We start from the raw sequence: 11078 nt of genomic DNA, 5'->3' as shown, positions 1-11078 counted from the left end.
ACTATTATTTAAAAATGGGTTTAAAATAAGGTTTTGGCCTAAAAGGGTTTTTCTCTTTAATCCATTAATGTCCATCATTTTCCATTTTAATCCATTCTCCAAGCCGCTTCTCCATCAGGGTCGCGGGGGGGTGCTGGAACCTATCCCAGCAGTCATCGGGCGGAAGGCAGGATAAGATAAGATAAGGACTTTATTGTCATTCACATCACATGTAGTACATGAAGTGGAACGAAACATTGTACTCACGGTCCAGTTAACTCCCAAAGTGACAAACAATAAACAATAAACAATAAATAGAAGGTGCATAAAGGGGAGGACAGATAACAGCAGTATGGACCACAGCAGTATGAGTATGAGGTAGAAGGTGTACATCTTAATACCGGTAATGTATAAAGTGACATGTGTAGGCATGATATAGTGGAGGCACTGATTCAGTACAGCAGCAATAAATAAGTGGACATGAAGTGCCATTGCAGTGATTGTTCAGTTGGAATTTGAGAGTCTTACAGCTTCAGGGAAGAAGCTGTTTCTCAGTCTGGTTTTTTTGCTCTTAATGCTCCGCAGCCTCCTACCTGAGGGGAGCGGAACAAAAAGTGTGTGTGCTGGATGGGTGGGGTCCTTCATGATGCCAGTTGCCCTTTTCCTGCATCTAGAGGTGTAAATGTCCATGGTGGTGGGGAGGACACCCTGGACAGGTCGCCAGTCCATCGCAGGGCAATCCATTAATGTTTTAAGGTGAAATAGTTGCAAAGAAAGCTTATTGTTCTAGATTTCCAACTATTTTACCATCATCAACATGACATATAAAAACTCAGAAGATTCACATGTAGACTCACTGGTGGTTCTGGATAGTAAGTGAAATGGCTGATGACATCATTACTCCTGGTTCATATCACCACCACTGTAAAGAAATATAGGTCAGCGAGTTCCTTTAAAACGGAGCATTTCACATCAAACCGCTCTGAATGACTGTTTACATCTAAATGGCTGAATTAAACAGAAATTGTGAAATGTCAGTAGAATTCCTCTTTGAAGAAGGTCTGGTTCCTACCACCAGTGCTGTGAACAATTCTGACTAAGTTTCTCTGGAATGGAGCACTCTACATCAAATTACCCAGAATGCCTTTGTTTATATTTGACATTTTAAGCATTAAACTAACTTTAGAAAATCTGTGGAATTTATATTTGCCTTATAATAAACCCTAGAAATACTTCATTCTACATTATAAGTTCCTGACAGGTGGAGTATGTAACATTCCTGCATGCATATCTAACAGGTTTCCATGTTCCCTTCATTCAGAGTTCAGTTGTTTGCTATGTAGCGTCTTCATAGGCGCTGTTCTCATATCGGCTAAGCTGTAGTTAACGGTGTTCTAGTAACTATATGGTTGAATCACTGGAACGAATACCAGCTCAAAACTCAAGAACCGTTACTCCAATTACTTGCCTTGAGGCGCCACCTTGTGGGCGAATGTGTGGCTGTCTTGCAATGTATTTCCTGTTTCAACTGTAATCCTGATACTGAATTCATGTTGATTATCACACAATTTTTATACTGAATTGTTCCCTCTTGTGATTCTTTACCCTGTTGTTTTTTGGTTTTCCATACTTTTAAGAGTCTCAAAATTCTGCATCTCTAACAATTATGTATAAAAGTCAAATAATTTCCAATAAACCTCAAAATTGTAAAGCATTTTATTTCAGAGCTTCCCTGTGAACTTCTATGACAAAAGCATAAAACACACGTGGCAGTTTCCATGCGATGCCTGCAAACAGCTTGAACTGACACCGGCTCCACAATCAGCATAATCAGGCCAAACGGTTTTTCTGCAAAAGTGGTCCTGTGTTCTGGGGTTTGGTGTGCTAGTGGCCTTTAATGCTACACTGCAAACAGTGGGCCCTGGGCTCTTGATGGATGGGTTCCAGTTGATACGGTGCACCAAGCAGGACAGAGTCATACCAATGTTGATGGGATGTCCAGGAATTTCAGCCACGGGAGCCACTGCCCTAGTGAACAGATGGGAGCCTGCCTCATGGTGGAAAGGCTCCCAGACATAGTGTATTGAGTGTGCAACCACATGGTGTTGCAATGGGTCCACCTGGATCTCTATCTGGAGGATCAGGAGGGGCACCCTAGTCCGCATGGCCCTCCAGAGTGATGCCCTTTTTGGTGCTATGTAGATCCTTTATAGCCTCAAACCCTTAAAGCACCAAAAAAGTTTCTACTGTGGTTACAATATCAAACTTGTAGCAATAGCAGAACCCTTTTTGAGACTATAAAGAATCCTTTTAGTCCCAAACCCTTTTAGAACCAAATAAGGTTCTATGGTTACAATGTCAAGCTTTTAACAATAGCAGAAGGCTTTTTGGTGTTATGGTGTTACTCTTTGATCACACAGAGGGTTCTTTGAGTTTTAGTGCTTCTATATAGAACTGTTTTCTCCACTAAAGAACCCTTGAAGAACCATTTTTAAGGCTGTACCTCTCCACCATGAATGGATTTTAAAAACACATTTTAGGACAAAAACTCTCAAAACTGTTGTAAAACATGTCGCAGACAACATAAACATTTCATGAAGCTTCAAAAGGCATTAAACTCTGTCTGGTTCCCATCACCACCACTGAGAAAGCCTGCGACCTGCTGTGTTTCTCTTCAACTGAGCATTTTACATCACATCACTAGGAATGATTTTGTCTACACCTTGACCGTTTCATTATGCATTTAGAAATGTATGCAGAAATTCCCCTTTCAGCCCTTTCAGAAGAGGAGAGGAGCTTTAAACTATTCATCTCGACAGTCAGTGTATGTATTGGAATAAACATGAATAAGGTATGCTGAAATCAAGCTGGTGTGCATGCGTGTGTGTAAACTCGCACGTTTTGATGAGTGGTCCGCAGCCCCCTCCTCCTTCTCTTCCTCCTCCTCTCTCTTTCAAGTTACCGTGAGGAAAGTCAGTTCATGCCGCTGACGCGCTCCAGAGAGACTGAGAGAGCGCAGAGGGGTCGCATATCTGCTCTGCCTTCATTACAGAGAAAACCCTGCCTTTTGTTAGTTTAATCATTTCTTTCGCTAAAATGGCCAGTCTCGCTGTCCTGCTGCTCTTCTCTGCCCTTCACGGTCTCGTGCGTTTCATCTCCGCCCAGCAGGCGCGCGAGCGGCTCAGTGGTCCCTGGACGCACAGGATCCAGTGGGAGAACAACGGGCAGGTGTACAGCTTGCTGAGCACAGGCTCCGAATACCACGCGCCCATGCGCTCGCGCACCGAGTCACGGATGTACGTGAGCAGCCGCAGCGAAACCGCGCGCCACTTATCGTCCGGATCCGGTTCGGCGGTGCAGGAGGTGACCTCGGGGCCGCACGGGCGGCGCAATGGACCAGCGGCGCCTCTAAGGCGAGGCCTCGAGAGTGCCGGTGCGCCGGGCGCCCGCAGGTCAAATGGCTCGAGCTCCGGCCTCACAGCAGAGTATTCTGGCGTGACGGGGAGAGCGAGCGCTACTACGAGCGCAGTTCGCGAGGACGACGACCCCGGGAGGCAGCAGCCGCTCGCGATAACCGCCGAGACGACGAGGAATGACGAGGATAGCGTGGCACGCGACGACATGGTGAGCGACGACCCCCGGAACCCGATGAAGACGCACAGGAACGCTGTGCTCTATAACGCGTATCCGCCACCCCCTCTGCCACGCGGCGTCCCGCGCGCACGCCGTCCTCCACCCGGAACCGGCTACGGCACGAGATACTTCCACCACGGTGAGAACTGCACCTCTGGATGGCATCAACAAGGACAGGTAGAGTTTATTTAGGCGCGTGCACTTAGTTACGTGTGTCCCTGTCTGCAGGCCTGCCGGACCTTGTGCCGGACCCGTACTCCATTCAGGCGGGGTCCTACGTGCAGCGCATGCAGATGTACGCGCTCCGGTGCGCGGCGGAGGAGAACTGCCTCGCGCGGTAAGAACTCACAACTTGTAACGCTTATTACGCAGTTCGTAACGAGCTCATCACTCATAACGTAACGCTCAGCGCTCTTGTTACGCACCGTAACGCTCTGATATCGCAGCTCAAAAAGCGCTTATAACGAACGAGACACATAACGCGCTCTTGGCACAATATATCTCCCTGGTAAGACAACTGAAGGCGCACTTATAACGCAGCTCAAAACTCATTTATAACGGAACAAATAACACGCCTTTTACGCGCCATAACATCCTGGTAACGCGAAGCGAAACGTATTTATTAAAACGCAGATATTACGCACTCAAAACGCGACACATAACGCGCTCTTTACGCACTATGTCACCCTGGTAACGCAGCTCAAACGCACTTATAACGCAGCTCAGAACTCATTCATAACGGAACAAATAACCTGGTAACGCAGCGCAAAACGTACGTATTATAATGTATCCATTACTCACTCATAACACAACAAATAACACTGTTTACGCACGATAAACCCTGGTAACGTAGCTCAAAACGCACTTATAACGCATCCATTACGCGCTCATAACGCAACACATAACGCTCTTTACGCACCATATCGCCATGGTAACGCAGCTCAAAATGTATTTATAACGCTTCCATTACGCACTCATGACGCAACACATAACGCGCTCTTTACGCACCATATCGCCATGGTAACGCAGCTCAAAACATATTTATGACGCATCCGTTACACATTCATTGGTGGATTCCTTCAAAATTTGCAATTTGAATAAATGGATTTATGAATGATTCACAACACCTGCCCTGTAACCTCACATACAGTCCCACCTTACTTACTGTTTTATAACACTGCATGGTGCCAAGTTTAACACTACTGAAGCTACTTTATGACATTATCAAATAAAAAGTGTCAGACTGAAATGAACACTTATGTATAGATCACTGTTTCATAGTTGAGCGAGAACATCAAGATATATTGTCTGTCCATTCAGCTCTGCCTCCACCTGTCCATCCATTCTTTAGTGGTGTTGTGTGTTTTTTCTAAGGTCAGCATACAGACCTACAGTAAGGGACATTGACTACAGGGTTCTCCTACGCTTCCCGCAGAAGGTCCGAAACCTCGGCACCACTGACTTCTTGCCCATCAAACCCAGACACCAGTGGGAATGGCACAGCTGTCATCAGTGAGTATTCAGCTGTAACAAGTGCTGCTTATTCAACTGTAGCAAAGCTTTCACTCTGCTGGGTCTGAAAGACTGCAGAGTCAGACACATCAGTGCACATCAGTGGACTTTTTTATGCAGCTGTGTTAGACTGACATCTGCAAGTGCAGCAAAAGCCCATTTAACTCCAAAACTGACCTGTCCATGCTCTGCCCGCAAGTGCTTTATTTTGTTGTAAGTTTGTTGTGGCACTGACTGCGAGAAATTGCAGAGCACAACGCAGGTTTTGCCAAAATGCAAACAAAATGAACTTTGGAGTGGGTTACTAACTTTAAATAATGTGTACAATGTTTACGTGTGAAAGGTCACACCGTTAGGATAGCTCAGGTGTAGTTTTTATTTTATTTTATTGACATTAGTTTGGTGGTAAATTCATTGTCCTTTCCAAGCTGCCTAGTTTCAATTAGTTACAGCAGCTCACTCCATCTCTGTAGCGTTTAGTCCGGAAACTCCGTGATGTGTAGCAGCTCTAAACAAGGTAGGCTGTGCTTCAGATTTTTCATTAGTTTAAATGAGGCTTTTGCAAATATTCTGTAACTGTTCTGTCCAATCACACAACAGTTGCCATGAACGAATGCATTTGTGGGCGGAGCATGGTTAGGCCAGTGAAATCAGCAAAGTTAAATGAATGTAGACAGTGTCAAAACAGAGCATTTATTCAAATCCAGCTGGATATAAACACATACTGTAGCCGTTAATTCAATACAGGTATGTAAATATTTGCTGTCTAAGTGGAAATATCAAGAATATTTTTATTTCCTACTGTCTCTCTCCACTCTCCACCCTTTCTCTCTCTCCCTCTCATGGCTGCCCCTTCCCTGTCTGTCTTTCTTGTTCTTTCTTTTTCTCTCTGCACTTTCTGTCTTTCTCTCTCCCTCTAAATCTCTCTCCCTGCTTTTTGCTCTGTCTGTCTCTCTCTGCCTCTCTCTCCTTCTCTCTGCTCTCACTCCTTTATTTCTGCTGTCTTTGCTTTCTCTCTGTTTTTCTCTCTCTCTGCTGTCTGTCCCTCTCTTTACTCTCTTTCTGCTCTCTGTATCTCTCTATCTCTCTCTGATCTCTCTTCCTCCTCTTTTTTCATCTCTCTCCCTGCTCTCTGCCCTGTCTGTTTCTCCCTGTATCTCTCTCTCTCTCTCTCTCTCTCTCTCTCTCTCTCTCTCTCTCTCTCTCTCTCTTCTCTCTCTCCTCTATTTCTGCTCTCTCTGTTTGCCCTTTTTCTTTCTGTTTGCTTTCCTTCTCTCTCTCTCTCTCTCTCTCTCTCTCTCTCTCTCTCTCATTCCATAGGCATTACCACAGCATGGATGCCTTCAGCCACTATGACCTGTTGGACATAACCACTGGACGTAAGATGGCAGAGGGCCATAAAGCCAGTTTCTGTCTGGAGGACACTGGCTGTGATCCAGGCTTCCGCCGACGCTACGCCTGCACTGCACACACACAGGTACAAACACAGACAGTGCATAGACACAGTAAACACAGACACACAGGCACAATACTGAGCAAAGGATAGGAATCACTTATATCACACAAGAGGTTATTCAATAGAAATAATATATTGTACTTAGGTTTTATGTAATTAAGTATGTTAAAAATGCTACAAATATGCTAAAAAAAAATGAGCCAGAGATGTACTGTTGATACTGATGTTGCTGTTGCTGAACAAAATGATAATCTGTGGACTGATCAGTTCTATAATATGCTGTAGGGGTTGAGCCCTGGTTGCCATGACACCTATGCTGCCAACATCGACTGCCAGTGGATTGACATCACAGACGTCCCACCCGGGAACTACATCCTTAAGGTGTGAAAATTAAACTTTTTTTTTTTTCATTTTGGAATCAGAAACAATAAAACCAGTAGAACTGTCCATCAATATGTCACCACTGTAGGAAGCTGTGAAGTTTCAGATATCTCCAAAAGACATTTTGGTGCTTAAATCTACATTATAACTGTAAATTATTGTAAATAAATTAGCAATCATCACTGACCAAAAAAAAAAAAAACTAAAATGGTAACTCTACAGGAGAAGGCAAAACTATTCTTTACTTTTAGTGTAAGTTAATGTAATGATATTTTATTTCAAGCAACTTTGGAGCATTTCTATTGCATCATTCATCATGAAATGTTGTACAGTGTAAATGTGCTCTGTTGAAATTGCTCTGCCATGATCATGGCTTCCTTGGACACACTTGCAGGTTTCCGTTAACCCAAATTTCCTGGTTCCTGAGTCGGATTTCTCCAACAATGTTGTACGCTGTGAGGTCTTCTACAGCGGCCGTCATGTCCAGACCAGAAACTGCAGGATAGCCAGGTGAAAACAGTGTTTTTAAGTGCTTATAATGTTTCATCAGTGTTGTCTTGATGTAATTTAAGTGAGTTCACTGCACTGATATCTGAGTTGGGTATCTTATTTAGCTCCCTTCTGGACTGCAGTCACACAAGAACCCCCTACCAACTATTTCCACTCAGTGGGCACTCTCTGAACTCCTCCTATCTTATAGGCCTCTGAAGAATGCATCATTCTGTAGTTACCATCATGTCCATATTAGGAACACTGGGTTAAACCTGATTTTAATGACAAAAATGAATGGCGTTTTTAAAAATTGCTTCTTCTGGCATCCTGTGGTAAGTACAAGTGCTCCAAAGCCTACACATTTTGTCCTGTGTACATTTTCCCCTGTCACTGGATCCTCTGAATCAGGAGGTTGTTTAGTAGTCAAAATATGAGTAATACTACATACATGATACAAGCAAGTGAATGCTCCTGTGCACTGAAATTGCATTGCCTGAGGAAAAGTAAGTATATTATTACATTTTAACAAAAACTTGACACAACTTGCTGGTTTGTGTGAAGTTGCCAGAGCATTGATGTCAGTTCAGTGCACAGCAGTGTTGGCTTGCATGTACTGATCATACTAGTCATATTTCAACTCCTTAACAACCTGGTAATTCAGAGGATCTGGTAGCATCCAAGAAAAAACATTCATCAAAACATATTGGCTTTGAAACATTTTTGTTCAACACAGAGTTGATTTTCTAAAATGCCATTCATTTTAGTCAGAGAGAGAACCAGCTTTCTTCCTAATATGAGGTTGACACCCATATGATGACACAATTTCAGTTGTCTAGACTGTAGCCCATCTGATGCTGCACAGTTTATCCGTCACCCCCACCCGTAAGTCTGTTTCTGACCACAGGACCACTGTTGAGCAGATATTACTTGAGGGTGGATCACTCTCAGTACAGTGACACTGACATGGTAGTGTGTGTGTCACACACAGCAGTGCTGATGTTTTTTTAAATACATCATTGTCACAGCTGGGTTGAGAGTGGTCAACCACCAAGAACTATGTGGTTAAAAACTGACCGTTGATAAAGGTCTAAAAGATGACTAACGCAAACTACATCAGCAGATGGTTACAGTCTCTAACTGTCCACCAGCAAGGTGGAGCTACAAGAAAAGGGAAAGGCTGCCAGTGACTAAAGTAGTGTTCAAAAGTTAGAGACCACCCTCCATTTAATCAAATGTATTTCCAGCCAAAGTGGTCATTAAGTACAAGTTGTTCATTTTTCTGAGGAGGTTAGAAAGATGATAATGCACTTGGATCCAATTGCACTCAAAACTATGGGTCTGAAAAAAGTCTTAAAATGTGCAGCAGTCAAGAAGACGATCATTAGTGATCTAACAGAGTCTGACCAAAGACGCCATTAGATCAGACCTGATTTTGGTCTATAATAGTTTTGAAATTTTTGTTAGTTTTAGTTTTTTTCAGTGATGCCCATATCCTACATTTTTTGTTTAATCAACTTTATTTTCAGTCAAAGTAGCCATTAAGTACAAGTTGTTCATTTTTCAAGAGATATTTGTGAGCAGATTAGATAAAAGATAATCCACTTGCATAAGAAACTCAATGCTGTGGATCTGAAAAGGTTTTGAAGCTGTCAAGAAGTCATCAATGAGAAAAGAACATAAACAAAAAACATGAGAATTTGCAAATCAAAAAACAGAAGCTGCTTGTGTTCTCAGAACAATGGACTTCCCACTCCAGAGTCCAGACCTCAACATCACTGAATGTGTTTGTGATTACTTGGTTTGTGAGAAGCAGAAAATGTAACCAATTTCTAAGACTGAACTTTGCATATGTATCCCTGTGTATGTCTTTGAAAAACTGAAAGCAAAGAAAAAAGAATGGAAGCTATAATAGAGATAAAGGGTGGACACACTAAATACCTCTGAAAAACCCTTTATTTGGAGGGCCATGTAGCCCTAACACTTCACCCTACCCCTTGTATTTCAAAACATTGGGACACTACCCCTAGGCCTAAATGCATAGAATGGAGGGGTAGGGCTAAGTGGTAGGGACGGGGGATGAAATGGGATTGGGCCTTGGTTGGTGAGGCCTCTGAGTCTTTTTCTGTTTTCTGCTTTTTTGAAAAATGAATAAGTTGTACTGAATGTAATAAATGAAGGGTGGTCTCTGACTTTTGCACAGAGCTGTATATGTAATGCAACGTGTCTTAAGGATTTCATCTAATTTTTCACCTTTCTTATTTTCACAGGAACTAAAATTACTGGACGTTATGACCATTTTTGTCCACCTTCATATATTGTTTTTGTATTTGAAGCACATTTTGTAAGTTGATACTTTCTGATATCCCCTAGTTTAAAGTGTTTTCAACATAAAACTTGAAATATTCCCTTTGGGTGTTGGAATAATGTGTCATAGCAAATGTACTGTATCTGTTTTGAGATAAATTTGATTTCTTGCTCTTGTGCAAGCAGCAAAAGCTCGCTAAAATGATGGAAAGTATATTTTTCACTGGCTTTGTTTTTCTTTATAAATGTTGGAATATTTTGCAAATCACAATAGCGTATGCAGTTTTTGTAGTGCATTTATTTTATTTAAGACTTGTTAAGAAAATGTGCTTTTTATTGTCACTATCTGTTACTATATGTGTGTATAGCCAATTGGGATTTATTTTTATTTATTATACAGTATAGGAAGATGTGAGGATGTATTCTTTTAAGCTGACCAAAGTGTAGAGGTTTTGTCTTGTGTAATCTCTGCTTGAGTCCAGTGGTTTGGTGACATTCCAGTGAAGACCACTAGCAGCCATATGACCCTAGAAAGCAGCATGTTCTCTTTTACATAATATTTCATTCAGTTCCCTTTGTCCCTGTGTAAGAATGCATGAAGGTGTCCAAAAAACCCTTTTGAGCCTACGTGTTGTCGGTCCGTGTGCACTGTCCCAAATGCTTCCTATCTCTCCTGCCATGATTACAAGAGACATTCCGTGGTTGAGGCTGTTTGGCCTGATATGCAATAAACACAGCATGGAAAGAATGTAATACTGAAAATGAAATGTTTCTTCCTTAAGCTCTTTTGGCATTAAATCACAAATCCACTCAATACAAAGTCTCTGTTTTGTCTGTTTGAATGAAGTGAAGCTTTGCTTTAAACTAACAGGAGGTCATGGATCATGAGAGTTGCATTTGTTTAGTATAAACAAACCCCATTAGTGAGTCTGACCAAAGCCTATAATAATCCTGAACTCTTCATTAGTTTTTATTGTTATTCAGTTTTTTTTGTATTGTTTCAGTTTTCAGTTGCTCATTAAGGGCCCATATCCTACATTCTTCATGTGTTTTTAATTTTCCCTCCTTCAAGACTGCTTAAAATATAGGTGTGGGTTTATGTACCAAAAACGTAATGATTTTTTTTTTGCTTGACCATTTTCTCTTTCAAACAGGCTGGTCAAAACAGGCTGTTTTTGCTACTGTGCCTTTAAGACTGATATATGCAAATGACCTCTGTTCTAATTGGCTGTCCTGTGTTATGCATTATTTAAAAAGTAACCCAGGCTAAAACACTCCTTTAGCATCAATGGGCAGAGCTAAACTGGTGCAAGCCAAATTG

General features: G+C 42.2%; 1 protein-coding gene across 1 annotated transcript; it reads left to right on the top strand.

Moving 5' to 3' along the window:
* The first annotated feature begins 2861 nt into the window (after positions 1-2861).
* Positions 2862-10561, top strand: loxl5b (lysyl oxidase-like 5b). Its single transcript, XM_017697052.2, has 7 exons — positions 2862-3751; positions 3841-3949; positions 4987-5124; positions 6445-6601; positions 6866-6961; positions 7356-7471; positions 9721-10561. The coding sequence occupies exons 1-7, from the start codon at positions 3076-3078 to the stop codon at positions 9725-9727; spliced, it is 1299 nt and encodes a 432-aa protein (XP_017552541.1). The 5' UTR covers positions 2862-3075; the 3' UTR covers positions 9728-10561.
* Positions 10562-11078: the final 517 nt, after the last annotated feature.

This window comes from Pygocentrus nattereri, chromosome 19 (genome assembly GCF_015220715.1).
Source record: "Pygocentrus nattereri isolate fPygNat1 chromosome 19, fPygNat1.pri, whole genome shotgun sequence".
Taxonomy (NCBI): Eukaryota; Metazoa; Chordata; class Actinopteri; order Characiformes; family Serrasalmidae; genus Pygocentrus; species Pygocentrus nattereri.
The sequence above is the reverse complement of the archived record's forward strand: the minus strand, read 5'-3'. Positions and strand labels throughout refer to the sequence as shown.

What these genes read in the sequence shown, in the direction of transcription:
- loxl5b (XM_017697052.2), top strand. Translation starts at nt 3,076, where the DNA reads ATGGCCAGTCTCGCTGTCCTGCTGCTCTTCTCTGCCCTTCACGGTCTC. An exon ending in GAGGAGAACTGCCTCGCGCG is followed by an intron (nt 3,950 to 4,986) that starts GTAAGAACTCAC and finishes GTTTTTTCTAAG; the next exon opens with GTCAGCATACAGACCTACAG. An exon ending in CCGGGAACTACATCCTTAAG is followed by an intron (nt 6,962 to 7,355) that starts GTGTGAAAATTA and finishes ACACACTTGCAG; the next exon opens with GTTTCCGTTAACCCAAATTT.